This window comes from Fukomys damarensis, unplaced genomic scaffold (assembly GCF_012274545.1).
Source record: "Fukomys damarensis isolate Sample0158 unplaced genomic scaffold, DMR_v1.0_HiC HiC_scaffold_19, whole genome shotgun sequence".
Classification (NCBI taxonomy): Eukaryota; Metazoa; Chordata; class Mammalia; order Rodentia; family Bathyergidae; genus Fukomys; species Fukomys damarensis.
In genome coordinates, this window is record NW_022900931.1 from 68,362,707 (window position 1) to 68,386,242 (window position 23,536).

Consider the following 23,536-nt stretch of genomic DNA (forward strand, 5'->3'; position numbering starts at 1 on the left):
AAATATTTTATCTAAAAAGGGACATATTTATTTCTTCCTTCACAATTGTTGGTTGTACATAATTTTTTTTTGGCCTTGCTGCGTGAAGACCTCCATTGTAATCCTGACAACAATGCAAAGAGCAACCACCTTCTTTCTGCTTTAATCTCATAAAACTGTTTTAATAATGGTCCATGGGTTGTGATAGTTTCCATAACATAAATAACGTAGATGTTATTTGTGAGATTAATAAACTAAGAAAAAATTTAAAAAGCAAGGCAAACTAATATAATTGCTATAGAAACAAGTAGGGATATTTCTGAGAGTTCAAGACCAGTCTGAACTACATAGCAATACCCTGCCTCAAAATTCAGACAAAAATCAAACATACAAACAAAAAATTAAAGCTAGAAATTCCATTAAACCCAGCTATTGCCCTTGTCAGTATCTTCAATTTCCATGTGTTTGTGAAGTTCTTGTGGTTTCTTATGCTATTGATCTCCAGTTTAATTGCACTATGGTCTGATAATATACAGAGGATAACTTAAATTCATTTGCATTTACTTAAGCATGTTCTATGAGCTGGCATGTGGTTTATTTTGGAGAATGACCCGTGTGGAGCTGAAAAGGTTGTATATTCTGATTTTGTTGGGTGAAATACTGTGTAGACATCTACAAGTCCATTTGTTCAAAGGTCAGTTCTGTTATTTAGTTGTTAATTTTTTTGTCTAGATGATGTGTTTATTTGTGACAGTGGAGTATTGTGTTCCCCCACTATATTTGTATTAGTTTTTCATATCCATTAATGTGTGTGTGTGTGTGTGTGTGTGTGTGTGTGTGTGTGTGTGTTTGGTATCAGGGATGAACCCAGGTCCTTGTGCTTGCAAGGCAGGCGGTGGAACCACTGAGCTAAATCCCCGGCCCTTATTAATGTGTGTTTTGTATAGTTTGGGGCATTAGTATTTGGTGCATATATATTTATGATTGCCATCTCTTACTCTTGGATTGTTCCCTTTATAAGGATGTAGTGGCCTTCTTTGTCTCGTAATTAGTTTTGATTTGAAATCTACTTTGTCTGCAAATAAGATAGATACCCCTGCTTTTTTCCTGGCTCCTGTCACCTGGAGAACTGTTTCCATTCTTTTACTCTCAGTCTATGAATTTCTTTGTGAATTAAGTGGATTTGTTATACACAGCATATTGTTGAATTTTGCTTCTCAACCCATTCTGTCAGTGTGTCTCTTTTGATTGGTGAATTGAAGCCACTAACATTGATGGTTATAACTGATATGTATGGACTTATCATTTTCATATTTTCCTGTTGTTTGCTCTTTTATTTTTTATTTTTCCCCTTCTCCCTTTAGTTTCTTGCCTAGCCTGGTGTATTTGCTCTGGCCTTATGGAGTTGTGATGTTCATTGTCTTTTTTCTAGGATAGTGTTTAGAATTGTTTGGAGCATTGGCTTGGTGTTCATGAAATTTCTCAGGTGTTCTTTTTTATGGAAATATCCTATTTTCCCATCAATTTTGAAAGATAGTTTTGCAGGATATATCAGTCTAGGTTGGAGATTGTTTTCTTTTAGGGCTTGAAATACCTCACTCCAGGCTCTCCTTGACTTGAGGGTTTGTGTTGAAAAGTCTGTTGTGATTCTGATGGGTTTTCCTTTGCATGTGATTTGTTTCTTTTCTCTAACTGCTTATAGCATTTTGTTCTTCAATTGGGTTTCCAGGATCTTGATTATTATATGTCTAGGTGTAGATTTTATTTGATCAAGGCTACTTGGAGTCCTATATGCCTCACTTATCTGTATGTCGAATCCTTCCCCTATGATTAGGAAGTTTTCTGTCATTAATTCTGTGAACAGTTTTTTAAAAATGTCATTTGTACTTTCCTTTGACACTTCATTGATTCCTATCAGTCTTATATTATTCTTCTTTGCATCATCTAGGAGCTGTTGGACTGATTTATCACTGTTTTTAAGAGATCTCTCTTTTCATGGTCACTTACTGCAATCCTAGCTTTTATACTTGATCTTCTATCTTTACATTTACTCCTTCTGCTGCGAATGCTTTCTATAGAGTTTTTAATCTCCTGGATATCTGTTTGAATCTATCTGTTTCATGGATTCCATTTCTTTCCTATGTTGGGCAGTCAGGGTTTCCATTTCTTTCCTACACTGGGCATTCATGGCTTCTATCATGGTCCTGAATTTATCTATTTTTTTTGGTCTGTTTTTGTTCTAGAGTCTCTTAATCATGTCTTTCATTGTGCTCACCATCTCTGTAGCTATCTGGGAAATTATTTCTGTTTTGATTTTTCTAGAGTGTGATTGATCTGTTTTGTTACTTCCTGTGCTATGAGTTCAGGGTGTCCTGGTGGTCAATTGTCAGACTTTTCTATCTTGTTTCCCTCAGAGTTTGCCATTAGTGAACTGGAAGTCTGTATTTGTGCCTTGCTTAAGTGTTTTCTTATTTTTATTTTTGTTGTTGGTCTGTCCTTGGTTTAATTCCTGGGTTAGTACTTCGGTCTTCCTGATATAGCTGCTCTTTAGGTTTTGAGTCTCTAATGACTCAGAGACACTTTCATTTTCATAACATCAGAAAAAAAATTGATTAAATCAATCACAACCCTTTAGTCCAATTGATACAATCAGCAACACAATAGCATCAAGCACAGCTTAGAAATTGACAATTTGTGGTAGTTATTAATCTATCACCTTTAACCATGTGAATTAAATCAAAATTGAGGACCAGCACCAAATATATTTATAGTGAATAAAATCTTCAATATAGCAACTTTGCCCTTCAGGGTGGAGACTTAGGAGTTGGGAGGACAGGAATAGATAGGTAGAAGTATTGGAGAATCTTTCAAGTGAAGCCAGAGGACACAGTATGATCATGCAAACTCTAGGAAATTGTTGAAGACAAGAGGGAAAGACAGAGTGCAAGAACAAAGACAAGAATAGAACAATTTGACAGTAATAGGGAAGCTATAAATTGTACTCACTTTCCTTTGAAACTAATGACAGTTGCAAGAAGGAAAAAGAGAAGAAAAGAAGAAGAAAGAAAAAATCTGAATTCGGGCAGTAACAGGAACAAAAAGGGAGATGAAGAACAATGTAGGGGAGCAAGAGACTGAGTGGGAAACAGAAGAAAGAAAAAATAATTTGAATTTGGGAAAAAATAAAATTTGAAAAAACTTAAAAATTAAAAAGAAGAGGAAAAGGAAGAAAAATAATTGAAGGGCCTCTTTAAGGATACATTTCTGCTGTCACAATAGACAATGTGGACAGCAATGTGCAGAACTAAGTCGAATAGTCTCAGCAAGCCAGCAGCAGACCCCTGAGATTCAGGCTGAATTCTGGCTTCAAGGCTCAAGTTGAGTTTCCTGACCTCCTGCAGGGTCAAACTCTGCAAGATTCCACTGCAGGTTCTAGCTTCCCTTCCCCTGAAGATAGTTCAAGTTCTGATGGAAGGTGGTGATCCCTTCAACTTACCAACTACAGAGATCTGGTGTGCCTTTATTGCAGTTGTTCACTTCTGTTCTATCTTCTGGATCCAGGTACTGGCACAACCAGAAGGCCTGAGAGTACGGGGGGCGGGGGGTAATTTTGCCGGGGCACCCTGGGGTCTGGGCAGTCCTCATCAGTCTGCTCCAGTGAAGGTAGAGGGCGCTCGAGGGTGGGGAAGGTGCTTAGCTCCCTGTGTTTCCCTGGCAGTCCTCCAGGCTCAAGAATCTTAAGAGGTGTGGCTTGTCATTTCAATTTTTAGATTGTTTGGTAACAGTATTTTTGTGTATATATTATAACACGTTTTATGTTTGGGTTGAGAAATCTTGTTCTAACTGGCACTGCAAAATGAAACTTTAAAAATGATTTTTTCCCCTTCAAAGACAAATGGCTTCCTGAGGCCTAGGGCATAATCACCTTCCCCTATCTCTCCTTAGCCAGATGAATGAACAGAATATGCAGGTGCTGACACCAGGAAGCCTGGAACCCAGTCCCCTTTCCAGGAAGGGGAATGAGCTGTCAGTGGTTAAACGTGATAAAGCAAGTGTGGAGATCTGCATCGTCTCTCTGTGCCCCGCCCTTCTGTGCCATTTCTAGTAAAGACTCTTGCACACCTGTACATGATAAGATGGTGATTTGAAGCAAATAGGCCCTTTTGTCTCTTTGGCATTTGCTTTGAACAAATCTGCTTTCCTTCTTTTTTCCAAATATATGGCTTCCTTTGACTTGGACAGCGGCAAGCAGTCAAACCTGAGTATATGAACCTAAGTGACTGGTAATACTGTGAGAAACGTTCCACGTCCATAATCTTTAAAAGAGATATACTGTTTTTTTCTTCCCACTTTAGTTTTAAGCATGATTAAAATAAACGAGAAAGTTAAAAGAAATTCTTTTTCGGTACCGGGGATTGAACTCGGGTCCTTGTGCTTGCAGGCCACCGAACCGCTGAGCTAAATCCCCGGCCTGAAAGTTAAAATATTATAAATTGGATACCGTTTGGCCCAATGTAATATTTTAAAGTGGCCATTTTCTATTTTTCTGTAGCAGCACCTTAGTCATAATCAAGGATTTATTCCACTGTGTGAATTTTATAGCTCAATTTGATGGCTTTTATCTTAAATTGTATATCATCCACGCTTTCCCTCAACACATCTTTTTGGGCAATCTGAATCATTTTATCTTGCAACTGTCAACAAATTTCTAATATATAATTTTTTAAAGTAAAGAAGCCAAGATATTCTGTTACCATTTGAAAAGTTTTCATCTAAATTCTTATTGGTTTAGTTTCTGTTATTTGAGAATTGTCTCCAAGACATGTTTCTCCGTAGTTTCTGTACAGAAAAGAACACGAAAACAAAAATTAAAAACTGTATTATGTGTGCTCTGCGTTGACTTGATATAGAGGAACAAGGCCGAAATCGCATTCTTTTCACAAATGTGATAGACTTCGCAGACTGATTTTTGCTCTTCCACCTTTCTCCGGACCGAGAGAAACTACATTGCCCACCATGCCTTGTGCAGGGCGGGGGCAGGTTGGACCAACGAGAATCCGGCATACAGTTGTTTCCGGGAGTGCGCGGGTCGCTGGGCGGGACTTCCGGCGCTGCTTGGCTGAGGCTGCTTCTACTCTGTGGAGCCGCGTGGGTCGTGTTCCCGAGAGCGACCCGCAAGGCTGTACCTGCTGCAGAGGCGCGGCTCTGCGGTGCGGCTGTGTCACCCGGGCTGTGTCTCTCGGCTCGTCCCACTCCGCCGGTCCACTCCGGTGAGTACCGCCCGCCCGCACCCCGACCGGTGTGGAGCCCAGAGCAGAGCGGGGCTCCCTCGGGGCAGTGGCGTGGCAGAGGCTGTGCAGTGCCGCCCGGGCCCAGGGTCTTGCTCGAGTCCTCAGCGAGCAGAGTGAGAAGCCAGGCGCTGGGTCCGCAGAGTAGCTGAGAACCAAGGAGAGCGCGATCTGAGGGAGGATTTTCGAGTGCTTCCAAGGCAGCCTCGCGGAGACCCGACTAGGCCAAGACCGTGAGAGTGGACGGAGGGAGACTGAAGGGTTCACCGCAGGCGCCCGGGGAATTAAGGTGCATTCTGGACCAGGCCGCTGGTAGGGGACAGAAGTAGTAACGACTGGATAGGTGGGTAGACCTTTCGCCGCATCGTTTGTGCTTGTGAGCCAGAGTGGGAAGGAAAGGACAATCTCAGGTTTTTCTTTCACCTGAACATCGTGAAGAGTTGAGAAGGACATCTGGTGGAGGCGCAGTTTCGGGGAGAAATCAAGAGTTGGGTTTTGGGTAGGATGGCTCAGAGGTGTCCAAAAGTGGAGTTATTACATGGACTGCTCGAACCCTAGGGAATTCTGCGGCAGGGACCGTTCTGTGATGTGCAAGTGTTAACAGGCTGGGCTATGCATTTAGGCCAAACCCGAGGTTCACAATGAAAGCGAAAACCTTTGATTTGATTCTGAGATGCGCCCTGACATGCCGTGAGAGTTGAGGCTGGCGGGTGGAGAAGAGTAGGTGGGGCTTGGCCGGCTGGCTGCAGACGGAGGGCCCCGGATTCCAGTGGTTGTTCTAGAGGGAGAATACGGGTTAAAGGGCCATGAATAGGTTGGATTAGAGGAAGGGAGTCTCTGTGGATTCACCATTCTACAGGCACAGCAGACTGCTCTCTCCTATGGAGCCAGAGAAGGGCAGTTAGGGCACAGGTGCCTTTGCTCCCCCACAAAATATACACATTAAATGTATGCAAGGAAATAAAACCTGCCTGAAATGACTTCATGTCGCTGTGCTCTAATAAAATATGTATTTGGTTTTTGTCAAGTTTTGGTACAAAAGGACTAGAACCCTTGTCATTCGGTGAAAAGTGTTTTTTGTTATTTAATAAAATATGTATTTGGTTTTTGTCAAGTTTTGGTACAAAAGGACTAGAACCCTTGTCATTCTCTCGGTGAAAAGTGTTTTTTGTTAGTCATTATAAGCTCCTTTTTGTACTGCTTGAGTTTTATGAGATGCTTAGTGTGAGAAGACTTTAACATTGGGGTCCTAAGTCATCTCATGGTGGGGCTGATCATCAGAGACACCAAGTGATTACAGGATTTGAACTTTCAAACCCCATGTCAGGTTTCCAGAGAAAGAGGGGTGCTTGAAATTAGTTTTTGTAAAATCTCAGAGTGAGATTTCAGAAAGCTTCCAGGTTGTCAACACTGGGAAGTACTGGGAATTTCACAGGTGGAGGGGGCATGGAAGCACTGTGCCATGTTCCACATCTTAATTCCTTGGTATATGCATCCCTTACATTTGTTTCTGAGTTGCATTTTTAATTAAAACAAACAAACCCAGTAAATGTAAGTAGTGTTTTCCTGAATTTTAAGAGTGGTTTTATCAGTCATATCTGAAGAGGGAGATCATGCAATCCCTAAGATCTGTAGCCATTTGGATGGACTCATGGATGGTCTGGACATACGATTGCAACTGGCATCTGAAGTAAGGGGAGTTTTGTATGACCAAACTCTTAAACATGTGGGTATAGATGCTCACTTCAGCTAGTTAGCCTCAGAATAGAATTGAACTGTAGAACACTCACTTGGTATCGGAGAATCAGAAAACTGGCACTGGAAAAGGCACCACATACTTGGTGTCAGAAAGAGAATCACAGAAACCTAAATTATTTTCTAAAATTCCGCATTCAAATAAAACCTTAAATGGCAAAGAAGAAACACCCACATTTTCAAAAACATTTACAGAAATGTTACTCTCATGGTCAGTAACAGCTAAATCTCAGCACTGGACATGAAGTTATGAGAATAATGAGTTTGATGCCTATAACACTTAAGAGGAAGTGTTTCCATTTTCCATTTGGAAGTGTTTCAAGTGTTTCCACCTGAAGTGTTTCCATTTTATAGAAGACAGCCTCAGGGAGCTCAGGTCTTTGGTGACAACCAGTCGGCAGGAACTAGTGCTAAGGATTTGAGCTTGTATGTCAGCCTGAGATCACTTTTCTCCAGAGCAAGGCAGAAAGGAAATAACTTAGCTGTTGTAAATTCCACCATGCTTGTCTTTATTTCATAGCCTTTTTCTTGCTACAGATTCCCATGGCAGCAGAAGGGTTTCTGAAACCGACTTGGGTAAGTAAAGAAGTTCCATGATTTCACTGGCTCTTGTTCCTACACTTACAAGTCCTAGTACACAGATCCAGATAATAGTGGTGTCCTGGAAGTCTGTGTCCTTAGTCCTGTGGTCATCTCAGGCCCAGGATCCTAAATCAGTGTTAGAAATTTTAAAGAGATGTTCCTGTTTCTTCATTCAATAGCGGGAGGTACTCAAAGGTTTCCTGGGTAAAAACCATGGTCCAAATGTTTAGAAATGGGAATGATGGGAATGTTTAAGAAACTGCAATTCTTCATTAATGTGTTCTGGCAAGAAAAAAAAAGTGAAGGGGCAGGAAACAGTCCAGAAGTGGCAAATTGAGGACCAAAGGCCTCTGCTAAGGATGGTAGGAGCTATTGAGGTTTTGGAGCAGAGGGAAGTTATAAGATTCAATGTCTAAACAAGCTCCTGTCTCAGCAGAGTGGGGAGCAGATTCTGGAGGTGTGTGTGGAGGCTACCATAACATTCCAGGTTGGAAAAGCAATTAGTCTTTTATAAACAGATGTTTGTCTGCTGGACATTGTGAGAGAGAAGTCAGGGAAGACCTCATGATTTTTGACTTTAACACATGAAGTGTGAAAGTAACATTTACTGAGATGGCACATGAATGATAGGAATATTCAGCAGGGGCTTGGAATGTAGCTCAGTGGTACAGCTCCTGCCTGGCAAGTATGAGGCCCTGAGTTCAATTCCCAGTACCAAAAAAAGAGGTGTATTTAGCATTAAAAACTATCATGAGTCAGACTTGTCTTTTTATTTAAAATTTTTATTAAAATATTTTAAGGTATTTTTACATTCATAGTAAAATTTAGAGGAAAGTAGAAATTTTCCAAATACCCCTGCCACTGTACCTTCTTTACCAGAATGGTATGTTTGTTAGATTTATACCTGCTTTACATCATAATTACCCAAAGTCTGTAGTTTATATTAGTACATTGCATGGATTGCACAAATTTTTAGTGACAAATACTGAGGTGGAAGAGGCCAGCTCTCGGAGTCCCATCGTAGTTCAGGTGGCTGAGATTGGAACAGGGAGCCAGGGCAGATGGGGTCTTCTAGGAGTGCTGCAACTGCCTCCAGCTCAGCTCCAGAGGAGGCTGATGTCCTAGCTGGGTTTGGCAAGTATATGAGCATGTGGGGAAGCCAGGATGGGATCAGGCATGCACAGGGCAGGCAATGGAGTTAGGGATGTAGTGGTCATGATCTGGAATTTCAAGATTTGTTCCCCATAGTGATGTGCAGACAGGGAGGGAGTGTGAGCGAATATATGCAGGGTTCTGGTACTTAGGGTTTAAGGCAGGAGGCTGAGCACCGGTGTGGGTGTTTGTGGAATGATCTGGGACCCCTGGGAGACTGCCTGGCAGGAGCAGGGCTGGTATTCCACCTGCCTAGTCCAGGACTCAGATGGCATCTCCTATCCTCTTCTAGTCACGAAGCTGTGGATAGTGGTCAGTGAGGTGTGAGGGGCAGCAGGGAGCAATGGCACCAAGACCTGGATCTCCTCTGCAGTGGGGAGCTGTGGGGAGCACAGTGTACTGGGCGGTCAAAGCTGCTCATCATCGTACATGATGAGCACATTACAGGGCCATGTGACCTGTGAGGACATTGCTGTGTACTTCTCCCAGCAAGAGTGGAGGCTCCTTAATGGAGCTCAGAGGTGCCTTTATCATGATGTGATGCCAGAGATCTTTGAGCTCATGATCTCAGTGGGTAAGTTCCCTTCCAGCCACACCTTGCTGGTGCTGGGCTCCAGCCTTCCTCTTTTTTTTTTTTTTTTTTTTTTTTTTTTTTGTGGTACCAGGGATTGAATTCTGGCCCTTGTGCTTTCGAGGCAGGCAGTGGAACCACTAAACCAAAGCCCTGGCCCCAGCCTTCCTCTTTTTCCAGAAGCTGTCCTGTCTTTCCCAGAGCAGGACCATAAACTCTTGCTTCTTCCCTGATTTCTTGACATAGGTGCTGTTTTTTGTCAGGCCTGGGCTTTTTGCAGCCCCCAAAGCTGCTGTTCTTAAACCTTTTAGTTAAGGCTTTGGGTTCAGAGTCTTGTAGGCTGTCCAACTGATGCCACTTGGTTTTGCCATTCCTTACTAAGTAATCAGATCTGGGGTAGACCTGTATCACACGTTCTTTTCTTGTCTTTAGTGGACCTTTAGTAAGGCTTGCCTGTCTCAGAAATGAGGCATTTGCCTGGTTATTGTTTGCAGGGAACAGTAGACTATGATAGCAAGATTCTCCTTCAGGATTTTGTTTTCTAATACATTACTCTCCTTGTAGTCTGTTTTGGGTTGGGACACTGTGGGTCAGTGTTGATTTCTCAACTACCTATTTTCTCTTCAGGACATCTATCTTCCAGGTCCCATATGGTCTCCCACCTTAGGCTGTGGGTGGGGAAAGGCTGTGTTCCTGACAGAGTGGAGAGGTCTTTGAGCAAGAGGGGCTGAAGAGGTCCTGGGCCTGTGAATAGCAGCGGTGGGAGAGCATGAATTCACACTGAGCTCAGATTGTACCAGGCCTTATCTTCATTTCACCCTGTTTTGGTGCCAAGGCTCATGTAACTCCATTTTTTTTCTTCTTCTACCTACTTAACATTTTACCCATGTGTCATTTTGATATTTCTGATCCTAGGCTTTCCCATACCTCACTGACCCCACATCTCTCTAGTTCCTCTCTCTGTAATTTCTTTAATATAACAATGTATTGTGAGTTGTGAATGTGTGTGTGTGGTGGGACAAATATTTACACAGCTCCCAGCTGAATGCAGCAGACTAGGTCCTCCTGAAAACTACTACCAGCCCAGAAATATGTCATAGACCTGCCTATGTTCACCACTGTTTCTCTTTGTCAGTTTCTGTTGTTGGGACAAAATACCCAGCATTTACAACTTAAAGGTGAAGAGGTTTACTTTGGCTTATTATTTCAGTCCATGGTCAGCTGGCTCCAAGGAAAAGGGGCACAAGGAAGGGCTTGGTTGGAGGAAATCTGCTTATTCCATTGCAGATAAGAAGCAGAGATAGAAGGGAGGAGGAGCCAAAGAAAGGAATATACTCACATCTCTTCCCAAATGGCCCATGACCAGCTAAGCCTTGTGTTCTTTCAGCACATTCTGCTACTGAACTCCTCAATAGGTGAATCCACTGATAAGTAGAATACCTCCATGATCCAATAACTTTCCAAACACTAGAGTTTTCAGGGACATTTTAGATCTAAACCAAGACACCATTCCTTGCTTTCATGATGGTTGTGAGTCCTCCTCTGCTTTGAGTCTTAGAGGCCCATTATTGAACACTCTTGACTTTGACCTGACCCTAGCTCCCTTGCCCTGAAAATAAACCCATACATTCATCCTCTCTGTATCATATAGATATTTGTACCAGGACCCAGTTGTCTTTTCCCACCAAAGTCTACACGCCCTTCACTTGGATTCTTATCCATTCAGGTTGTTGGTGTAGAGAAGAGGCTGAGGAGGCCCATCCCTAGCAGGCTGTTTTCACAGGAGTATCATATGCTGACAATCCATCACAAGATCCATCCATCCCAAATGATCCCCGTGAGATGTGGGACCTGGTCACAAATGACATTTTGTACTTGGCTGAGCACCAAAAACTCTCTGGGCAGAAATCATATATATGTGTGGAATATAGAAAACTTTTGTCATTAAGTTCAGACCTACATCAGAACCAGAAACAGTACACTGGAGAGAAACACTTCAGAAGAGAGGAGAACAGGGCCTTGTTTGTAAATAGCTACAAACCTCCTGTGTCAGGTCGCCTTTTCCAATGTGAAGATGCTGCAGAGGACTTCCTGACCAGCACAGGCCTTCTTCAGCATCAGTCTAGTCTCAGTGCAGCATATTCGCTGAGAAGCAGGGAGACTTTTCACACTCAGCAGGGGCATTACAAATGTGGCAGGTTCAAGAAAGTTTTCAGTGAGGGGGTTCAAGACATTGGGCATCAGGGCATCCAGTTTGGAGGAGTAATTCATGAGGGTAGCGTGTGTGGGAAGTTCCTGAACTCCAGATACTCACTTAAGCATCAGAGAACCCATGATGGAAAAAAGCCGTATGTATGCAGTGTATGTGAGAGAAATCATTCCTCCACAATCATACCCTTGTAGGACACCAGCAGAGAATCCACACTGGGGAAAGGACTTCCATGTGTATTGAATGTGGGAAATCTTCGAGTTCCAAATATTCACTTGTTGAGCATCAGAGAATCCATAATGGAGAAAAACCATATTTGTGCAATGCATGTGGGAAGTCTTTCTGACACAAACAAACATTTGTTGGGCATCAGCTGAGAATTCATACTGGAGAAAGGCCATATATTTGTGCTGCATGTGGGAAATCCTTTATCCAGGCCTCTGACCACATTCGACACCAGAGAATTCATAGTGGAAAAAGAGCTTATGAATTCATTGAGTGTGGAAAGTCCTTCCTCTATAAACAGTCACTTCTTGATCACCAGAGATTCCACTCTGGTGAAAGACCTTTTGAGTGCAGTGCATGTGGGAAAGCCTTCATCCATAAGAAAAGACTTTTTGAGCACCAGAGAATGAATATACAGTGGAGAAAAGCCGTATGTGTGCATCAAATGTGGTAAATCATTTATTCGGTCCTCTGACTACATTTGGCACCAGAGGATTCATACTGGTGAAAGGGCTTATGAGTGCAGTGAGTGTGGGAAAGCCTTCACCTGCAAACAGACACTTCTTAAGCACCATCAAAGCCACACTAGACAAAAGCCTTACCAGTGCAGTGAACGTGGGAAAGGCTTTAACCTTGAGGATGAACTTCTTCAGCACCAAAGACTCCATACCAAAGAGCAAACTTATGAGTGCACTGAATGTGGGAAAACCAGCCACAAGAAAAGAGTTGAGCACCAGAGGGTCCACGCTGGAGAAAAGTCCTGTGAGTGCAGTGAATGTGGGAAGCGCTGTAGAGATCACACCAGTGCTTAATTCAGCACCAAAAAATTCACAGTGGAGAGAGGCCTCACAGCTGTGCTACCTGTGGGAAGTCCTTCATCTACAGAAACAAACTCATAGATCACCAGAGGATCCACACTGGAGAAAAGCCGTATGAGTGCAGTAAATGTGGGAAAGCCTTCAACAAGAGGTATTCCCTCTTCAGACACCATAAAGTTCATACGAGAGAAAGGCCTTAGCTGCTAGTGGGAACAGAATCCATCAGACAGTTGAACTTTGTACTACTGAAAATCAACTGGAGCACTTAGTATGAGGCCTTAAGTATTTGGAAGATTTGAGAGGCAAACATTACACTTCACAAGCTGCCCGGTGCTGTGGTGGACATTACCATTGGTAAGTCCCTACCGTGTCCATCAGTCATCCCATGTGCTCAGGGCATACAGACCTTTGCATTTGCCAAACCCTGATGAATAATAATGAGTCTGTTGGGGTCATTTTTGTCATGTTGAACTCTTCAAGGTATAGTTAAGACCATGCATTGGCCAGGAAGAGCAGTCTGGTTTCTGGTGGTCTGCAGAATAAAACTTTAGGGATGTTCTGTGTCATTGATGACTTTTCCCTGCTGCACATCACCCAAGAAGGAAACTGTCTTACTGTATGCTGCATTTTGCCTTAATAAACACCTTATTGTCTAAACCATCTTTAATTCTGGAGGTTCTGTTGGGAGGGGGTGGGTTTGGAACAAATTGTATTTTGCCAATAAACAGTGAATAACTTTTGTGAGACCCTCAATTTTGTGTGCCCCAAGGGCACAATGCGGCATCAGAAATAGTTCTTAGTCCCATTTGTCTTTATTGGAATTGGATGATAAGACCTCCTGAGAAATACTACAGAACTGTGTGGTCCTAGTCACATGGCTGCCAGATACATTAGTCTCAGAAGTATTTGTGACAAACTAAATTCTTTGTTCCCAATGTTTCTCCATATATCTTAGCACTGAAGGACAGAGCTGGGCAGGCAAGTGCCACTGGTTATAAGATCTGGGGCTAAGTAAGAGCATCACAAAGGACTGTTTGCCTAATTTAAAGATACTAAACAGCCCTGGGAGGACAGTACCTCCAGGATCAAATTGCCTAGTGCCAAGACATCAAGAGTAAAAAACAGAATAAAGGACAGTTAAAATTTAGAGTAATGTTAAATACATGAAATTTTCATAGATCAGCCTGCAATATATACACAGAAAACTAAGGTACTGCAGACAGATATCCCATGTTTAGGGATTGGACAGTCATTAATTCCTAAATTAATCTCTAAATTGGATGCAATCCCAGCCAAAGTCTGATAATTTCTTTGTGTATAAATTGGCAGCTGACTCTAAAGTTGATGTGAAAATGCAGAGGATCAAGGATGGCCAAAACGGCTTTGAGGAGAACACGAGTATGTGGTCAGGATGCTCAACACATGAAAATATTGGCATAAATACAAAAATACAAGTGTAACAATAGAAAGTATAAAGGAAATATAAGTGATCAGTTGACAAATCATGACAAAGAGGAAACAAAGTTTTAGAAGGAAGTAATAGGTGTTCAGGTCAATATAGGACATAGTAAGATTTTGGTCCCTAAATATGAGCTGTTGTCTTCAGTATTTCAGTTACCCATGTACAAGGGGTGATCAGAATATACTATGGATATTTTAAAAAATTTTATTGTTGTAAATGACATTGCTGTGATCCACCTTGAAATACTTCCCTTCACATTGAAAACATCCCTTCATTTTTTGCCACTTTCTGGAGCAGTTCTGGAAGTCCTCTATTGTGTGATAAAATGCTGCTACAGTGTGCCATCCAGCAGAATGGCATGTTTGTAAAAACATGATGTGTCCTCAGGCACCTTATTTACCAATTTGGCACCATGTAATGTTTGGCTCTTCCCCAAAGTTAGAATGACCCTGAAAGGTAAACGTTCTGAATTGATTCAGAACATCAAGGCAGCCAAGACACTGTAACTGAAGATACTCATGGAAGAGGAGTATGAGAACTGCTTCAGACAATGGTAAGAATGATGAGAGAAATGTGTTGAGCTGACGGGATTACTAGGCAATATGTTTTTTACTATAATCTTAAAAAACCCATAATTAAAAAAATAATATCCCATATGTCTTGCTCATCATATATCTTCAAGTGTTTTCTACACCTGATGTTACAACAAATTTGAACTGTATTGACCACATTCTCTCTTTTCTGTATTATTAATGCTCTGGCCTTTGGGGCTATAATTGTGGAGAGACTGCCCCTTCCAAGGCTGCCTAGTTCCTAGAGGTAATAAACTACTTCCCTCACAGCATGACTTACATACAAGCCAATTAATACAGAGGTTGTATCCCAGCCATCCTATTAAGAGCCAATATTCCCCTTGTCTTAGCTTGCCCTAGGGTCCATGTATTGAACATTTTAGACCTTTCCTGTGTCTCCAAGTCATCCCCAGATCAGGGAATTGATGAGTCCTCTTTTCCTGTGAGAACTTGTAGGTCTTGGGGCGGCAGTGATGAATGACCCCAGTGGTGTCAGGACTGCATGGCTCTCTGCTTTGTGCAAACACCTTAAATTCCCAGGTGAGTTCCACTGATGAGTTTTCCTCTTTCACTGCATTTGGTGACACCTTGAAATCATGCCTGACCCTTGCCACTATCCCTTCTCTTATGTTATCATGTTTCATTTCACTGTTCCTTATATTTTTATTTCAGCCTTAAAGGGTGTCATAAAATTATAGTTATACAAGAGCACAAACCCACAGCTGTAGGAAGTTAAGGTGAAGCTCACGGTGACACTAGTTTACTGCTGCTGCTCCCACCTGCAGAAAGCACAGTGCTGTTACAGAAAGAATTGGTCAGTGACACGAAACGGCAGGAGAATGGAAGTAAAATAACAAATTTAATAGTTGACAAGGGTTGATTGCACATAAGCCGTGCCTGCATCGACAACCCCCTGGGTTACAACTTCTTCTTTTATAGGGTTTTACGGCCTTGACCTCATTTGGGTGGTGTAGACACTCCATTCTCACAGTTCATACCATGGTCACAAAGCAGTTAACTCTTCAGCCCAGATATAATTCCTCGTAGCTAGGGGAGTTTACCTTTAAGATTTGCCTAGTTAGCTATTCTAATCCACAGGAAGGGGTGTTCAGGGTCAGGGGAGCAAATGTTAGCAGTAGTCCTTTTCATCTTGATACTTTTATGATCACGTGGCTCCGGTCTCTTCAGAGCTCAAGACCTTGATGCACCCTGTTATCTAAGGGTAAGACCAAATGTCTCATTCAGCGATTAGTGCTTCTGGTGTCTGTTAGTTCTGAGCTAAACAAAACAAACTGCTGTTAGAGACAGCAGAAGCCATTCTATATTATGACACTTTATAGGTTTTTGCTATTTATAAAGGTTTTCTCTATATCACTAGAACTTGGTAAGGATACACCAGGAGAGATTTCCCGAGGGACTTGCCAGCTCCCTCTGCTGGATCTAGGCCCAGTGAAGCCTGCTCTGTCCCTATCCAAGTCCTGAGAATCCAACAGTACCAGGAACCATTGCTGGTGAGGTTAGGACCTTGGAATCCACACTCAGGACCCACTAGTCCATTGATATATATATTTCACTTTATTCTCTGAACATTAATAACTAGAGTCACACAATGACAAACGCAACTGAAATAAGATTGCAAAATATTTAGATCTTATTCAAAATAAACAGCTCTAGGGCCAGGGATTTATCTCAGTGGTTCTGGTGACTGTCTCGCAAGCGCAAGGACCTGAGTTTGATCCCCAGTACCAAAAACAAACAAACAGCTCTGAAAAAAACCCACAACTTTCAGTCTCTAAAGGCTACTAACATATAGAGTATAAGAGTAATGTTTTTAAATGATGCAGATCTGTACTCTATGCATACAAAAAATTTAAATGACCTCTTTCATACCTCTTAATTTGTGCCAATTTTTGAATAGTATTTAATTCATTGTGGTTTGTGACAAAATTTAAATTCTGTATTACAGAAATATAAGCCATAAGATTTTGTCATATTAATATGTTAGGTTTAAAATAATGTCCTTTGCACTTTTTGGAATTTTTATGTTCATGTGCCAGGCAGACATTTTAAAGCATGTAAATGTAACTGCTAAGCATTTACTGTTCATATATTGCCATCATGTTTTTTATCTTTTAATTTTCTTGGTAATATAATTTTTCAGACTAGTGTTAATAGCTTCCTATTATTTGTTGTATCTAAATATTTTACATTTAATTTCAATATGCTCAATAAAGTACTTGTTTATTATAACATATAAAGGTAACTGATTTGGACCACATATAGTGCAGATTTCACAAATTTAAATTATAAAAATACATCCCACTGTTTTCAGAGTTTTGTCATTTTTTAAAATATTTTAGATCCAGTATGCTATCAATTTAATTGAGATGAAAACACAGGTATGTCTGCATAGAATAGAAATGTATTATTTCTATAATAGGTGCCTCTAGTTTGACCTTCCTAGTGAAATAAATTGATAATTTCTCGAAAGTGATTTATTGAGAAACATGAATTTTCAAAATCATTTTTATTTTATGATGCTGACTTTTCTACTTCTTTTCCATTTTCAGCATAAAGCCTTTTTCTTCATTTGAGTTTTTATCTATGCATATAACTGATATTTTATAACTATTTGAGACAAGTTAGAAATATTTTTATTTAGATTGGAATCACTAAATATATCTACATTGTGAAAATATTCCTATGAATTTTATGTTGGGCTGTATTTTTCTGTTATCATTTCTCACCCTCATATTTAGTAGGTTGAAGGTGCACATCTATTTTTATTTAGATTACTAATTTTAGTGCAGTGTAGCCACATTTTAAGAAGCAAGTTTATAACTGTTTCAATGAATCTGACCAAAGTATTTACCAAGATTTGATTTTGAATCGAACTTAAGATAATTTTACAGGAAAAATTTCCTTCTGCCTTATATAACTTTTTGTGTGTGTGTGTGTTGGGGATTGAAGTTTGAAGTCCCAGTCTCATGCACACTTCAGAAATTCTGTACACCCTCAACCTTCCTTAAATGTTTAAATTTAAAAAGTTAGAGACAACTGGGCGTGGTGGCGCACACCTGTAATCCCAGCACTTGGGAGGCTGAGGCAGGAGGATTGCTGTGAGTTGAAGACCAGCCTGGGCTATATATAGTGAGTTCCAGGTCAGCCTCAACTATTTAGTGAGACCCTGTTTCAAAAAAAAAAGTTACAGACACAATTGATGATTTACATACTGTTAAAAGAAAGAATACAGAGAGATCCCATGTATATTTTACTCAGTATACTCCTCTTAAGCCATTTTGCAAAGCTATGTTAGAATATCAATAATAAAGTGGCTAGGGATATAGCTCAGGGATAGGGTGCTTGTCTAGGATGTATGGGGCTCTGTGTTCTATCCCAAGTGCCTCAAACCCCCCCCCCAAAACAACAATATGACAATGACACTATCTACTGTGATTCATATATCACTACTTTTACTTACAGATGGAAGTGTGAATCTCTGTCATATGTGGGTTTTGAAGCCACATAAAGGCTTTTTTTTTTTTTGGTTTTTTTGAGACAGGATCCTCCTGCCTCAACCTCCCAAGTCCTACAGGTGTGCACTACTATGCCTGGCCTCATAAAGGCTTTTTTTGTTGTTCTGAATAGGCCATCGGATTGACATGCAATCAAGGTAGATATTTAAATTTATTTTATTTTTGCATTTAAGATTTTCATGTTGATTCAACATTGTTTAAACATTATCAAAAGTTATTAGATTTGTATCAACTCAAAACTAATTTTTTTTTTTTTTTGGTGCTGGGGATTGAACTCAGGACCTTGTGTTTGCGAGGCAGGCAGCAGAACCACTGAGCTAAATCCCCAGCCCAAAACTAAATTTTTAATTTCTAAATTTTAATATAACTTTTTATTCTTTTCTTTCTATACAGCTAGTGTTGTGTTGTTTTTCTTATAGCTTTGTGGTTTAACCTGAAATCTGGAATTGTAATGCTTCCTGCTTTGCTCTTGTTAAGATTGCTTTTGCTCTTCTGGCTTTTTTGGTTCCATATACAATTTAGAGTTTCTTTTCAAGTTCTATGAAAAGTGCTGATGGTATTGTAATAGGAATTGTAGTACATCTATGTATCATTGTTGGTAATATGGCCATTTTGACAATATTGACTATTCTTATTCAAGAATAGTGGACGTCTGTTGATTTTCTAGTGTCCCTTATGAACTTACTTTTTCACAGCACTATCAGCTTTGTTACAGACATCTTTCATATCCTTAGCTAGGTTTATTCGTAGTTATTAAATTTTTTAAGCTTACCATAAATGGGATTGTTTTCCTGATTTCTTTCTCTGTAGATTCATTGTTGTATACAGGAATACCATTGCTTTTTATGTTGATTTTTGTATCCTGACACTTGCTCAATATGTTTATTAGTTTTAAGAGTCTTCTGATGGAAGTTTTTGGATTTTCTATATAAAGGTTCATGTCATCTGAAAGTAAAGACAGTTTGACTTCTTCCCTTTCTAGTCAAATCTTTCTCTGGAATGGCAGAAGTGGACACAACTTTGCCTTGTTCCTGATTTTAGAGAGAATTCTTTTTCTCCACTTAGTATGAAGTTATGAGTGGGTTCATTATAAATGGCTTTGACTGGTTTAAAGTAAGGTAGCCCTATTTTCATCAAAGTTTTGATCATAAGTGGATGTTGGGTTTTGTCAAAGGCCTTTTCTGTTTCTACTGAGGTGATCATGTGATTTTTACACTTAGCTCCGTGTAGTATATTACATTTATTGATTTACCTATGTTGAGCCATCCTTGCATCACTGGTATTAAACTGACCTGGTCATGATGTATGATTTATTTCATTCTGTTTGCAAGTATCTTAAGGACTTCTGTGTCTATGTTCATTAAAGGAAATTGAAATTTATATTTTTGTTGTTCAGGCCTTACCTGGTTTTAATAAATAAATAAATAAATAAAGCTAGGGTAATGCTAGCTTCATGGAAAGAGTCTGTTAGTTTTCTTTTTCTTTCAATTTCTTGGAAGTATTTGAGGATTACTTGCATGAGCTCTTCCCTGAAGTTATGATAAAATTCAGCAGTGAATCCACTGTGTGCTGGGCTTTTTTTCCAGTAGGGTTTCTATTGTCTGTATTTTACTGCTTGTGTTTGGTCTGTTTAGGGTTTTTATGCCTTCTTTGTTCCATTTTGGCAACTTTTATGTATCTAGGAATTTCACCTCAAATTTATTGAGATAAAAGTTTTTCAAGTAATTTCTTGTAATACTTTGGTTTTCAGCATTGCATATTGTATTTGCACTTTTCATTTGTAAGTGTGTTGATATGAGTCTTCCCTCTTTCTTTGGTATGTTTGGCTAAGGATTTATCAACCTTATTTATCCATTCAAAGAATCAACTCCTTATTAATCCTTTGTATTTAGTCTCAATTTCATTTATTTTCACTCTGATTCCTATAACTTCTTTCCTTTTACAAGTTTTATACTTAGATTTCTCTTTTTTCTTGGCCTTTGGTGTGTATCATTAAGTTTTTTTAATTGGGATCATTCTGTGTTTCTAATAGCATTCATAGGTATAATTTTCCCTCTTAGAATTGTTTTCATTGTGGCCCATAGGTTTTAGTATATTATTTCCATTGTCATTGGATCCTAGAAATTTTAAATTTGTTCTTTAATTTCTTCTTTGACCCTTTGATTATCCAAGTGTATTATTTAATATCCATGTGTTTACATAGCTTATTCTGCTGTTGATTTCTAGTTTTATGTCACTATAATTCAATAGAATGCAAAGGATTATTTCAATTCTTTTGTATTAACTCACCCATACTTTATGACTGAAGATGTGGTCAATTTTGGAGAAAGTTCCATGCATTACTGAGGAAAAGTGTATTCACTTGTTCAATGAAACTCTGTAGATAATCTGTTAAATCCATTTGTCTCATAGTGTGGTTCAATTCTAATATTTGTTAAAGTTTTGTCTGACCTGTATTTTGGTGTTTTGAGTACTGAATTCTCCCAGTATGATGGTATTGCTGTGTATCTGCTCTTTTATGCCCAGCAGAATTTGTTTTATAAAATTGGGTATTCAGCATTTGAAAGTCCTGCCCAGTCAGCCATGCTTTTTCCCGTCCAGCATTGGCCAGGTATGCTGCTGTTCCACTGCCTTCTGAGTAATGAGGCCCTGGATCGCATGAATCTGGGAAGCATGAACTTCTGCTGACAAGATCCAGGCTGACTCATCCAGAAACCAAAGACAGTGAAAGGAACCAGAACAAGGTTTAGTTCCTTAGGGACCACCCACAAGGACCCACTTCCTTCGTCTGGGTCACATCTTCTAAATTTTCTTCACTTCCCAACAGCCCATCCAGTTCCTTCCCCAAAGTCCCACCTCTGAATTTTACTGCACTGCACTCCAATCCTTGAACATGAGCCTTTCAGAGACAGACTACATCACAACTATAACAATACTATCTTAGATAACTGTGTCGTCAGCCTTCCATTGCTGTGACAAAATATGAAAAAAATGTTAATTTTTTTTTTGCTTTTTAATTTTTTGGTGCTGAGAACTGAACCCAGGGCCTCATGCTTGCTAGGCAAGCATTCTACCACTGGGCTAAATCCCCAGCCCCCCAAAATGTTAATTTTATCTGACATATTCTGAGTTTTCAGTCTGTGATTGAGTGGCTTCAACAGTAGATGTGTATTTCTCATGTTCTGGAAACTGGTAAGTCCAAGAACAAAACAGCAACTATTTTGATTCCTGATACCTGTGTTAGCTTTACTATTGTAACAAAATATCTGAGATAATCAACTCATGGTCTATCTTGGGCTACAGAGATTGCAGTCCACTGTATTTGTGCTGATGCTGAGGTAGCATATTATGACAGGAGTATGTAATGAAGCACAGCTGCTGTGCAATGTCGGGTGTATATGTGGCCTGTCACGTGACCGTATCACGTCTGTCTTTCTAATCTTTATGCAATATTGATATTTGTATGATCAAATGCTATGGTCTATCAGCACCCCCACCTGTCTTACAGGTCCCCGGTGTGCTTTGCATATGGTGGCTGTCATGTCTGTCACACTTGTTTCTTACTGTGGATGTCTGAGTCCCAACTGTCACATACGGTTCCTCAGATTGTGTTTTACTCTAGGTTGTGATACAGGGAAACCATTACAGTCAAAATACACAAACCTCAAGTCTCTTTCCCTACTGCCATGAGGTGAGCAGCTGTCCTCCCCAGACCCCTCTCCCATGCTACATTTGAGTTGGAGCCAGCTAATTTTGAACTGAATCTACTGGCATCACGAGGCAAAGTAAAGCTCTTCTTTAATTTATAAGTGGGCATTTTGTCCCAGTCACTGAAAAGTGAAATCACTCCCATGATGAAGACAGGGTGAAGTTTCAACATGTGTGTTTGTTATACATATTTCTTAATTTTTGGCTGGGGATTTAGCTCAGTGGTGCCACTCTTGCCTCACAAGCACAAGGTCCTGAGTTTGATTCCTGGTACAAAATAATAATAATCCATATTTCTTAATTTTTAATAAAAAGAGGAATATTAGTTAATATCCGTTAAAAGTAGGTCAGTGGTATTAAGAAACATTTCATGAAAAAAGATATACCAGTGGCAAATCAACAAGTAAAAAAATGTTCAACCTCATGATACAACAGTGTAGTTTAAATGAGATGACATTACACACATATTAATATAACTAAAATTAGAAAGAATGATCATATCATCAGTGTAAAAACAGACAATGAAGGCCTTCATGCCCATTCAATGCCAAATATGGACAATCTTATAGAGGAACAGGAACAATCATAGTGTGTGGAACTAGAACAGACAACCAATTCAGATACAATTTGGCAGTCTTTTAAAAGTGAAACATTCCATAATCTGAAATTACTGATATATATTTTCATATAACAAATTGTATACTTGTGTTCACTGCACTTTGTCAACAGCCCCAAAATGGAAACAATTCATCTGGCATTAATATATGAATAAACACACAGTGGCACGTTCTTAGAACTGTGAAAACAGGAAAAGTAAACACTTTATGATTTCATTCATATAAAATTGTAAAACTACAAAGTAATCCACTGTGAAAGAAAGTAGATCAGTGGACAGAAGAAGGCCTCAAGAAATCAGCAATACTGTACAAGAGCACAAGACAAATTCTCAGTGTGTTCATCGTAATGGCTTCATGAATTTATGTATGTGACAAATTTTCCCAAATTACACTTTTCCAATATTTCTAGGTTATTACATATCAATCACACCTCAATACATTTTTTTTAATACCAGGGATTGAACTTGGACCTTACACTTGCAAGGCAGGTGGTGGCACCACTGAGCTAAATCCCTAGCCTACACCTCAATACATTTTTAATAAAATTATCTGAGTAAAATATATTCTTTTGGAAACCAAGTTTGACAAGCCCGTATTTACACTTTCATCTCCATCCTCAAACCTAGGGAAGGGCACCCTTGTACCAGTGCAGAAAAACAGCAATACTTGCCAGACAAAAATATCCTTACTCTTTCACATAATGGAACGTCACTCTGTCCCTGCATTTTTGTCTATATAGTAACTAGACTTAGGTAAGCATTGCAGAAAGACAACAGGATTCTGCAAAACCTTAAGAAAATCTTCTTAGAATATCTTCCTAAACTATAGGACATACAGATTTGGAAATAGTGTGATTATGGAGAGACATATTTGAGAATTTGAGGTGTACTTTTATAAAAATTAATTTTATTGCTACACATTTTGTAATGGTCACATTCATTATAGGAAATTTATATCTGTACATAATATAGCTTGTTTTTTCCCTCCCCTTCTTCCAGCAGCCTGTTCCATCGGTTTTCTGGCAGCTCCTTCACTTCCTATTAATGGCACTGTTATCTCTGT

The 23,536-nt window shown here is 39.8% G+C and overlaps 1 protein-coding gene across 1 annotated transcript in view; it reads left to right on the plus strand.

Moving 5' to 3' along the window:
- LOC104857087 (zinc finger protein 416-like) overlaps positions 1-23,536 on the plus strand; it is a 62,289-nt gene that overhangs the window by 4,170 nt on the left and 34,583 nt on the right. The window contains 1 exon segment of the mRNA XM_010616797.3: positions 7,560-7,598. Coding sequence (XP_010615099.2) covers positions 7,566-7,598 — 33 coding nt within the window. The 5' untranslated portion in view covers positions 7,560-7,565.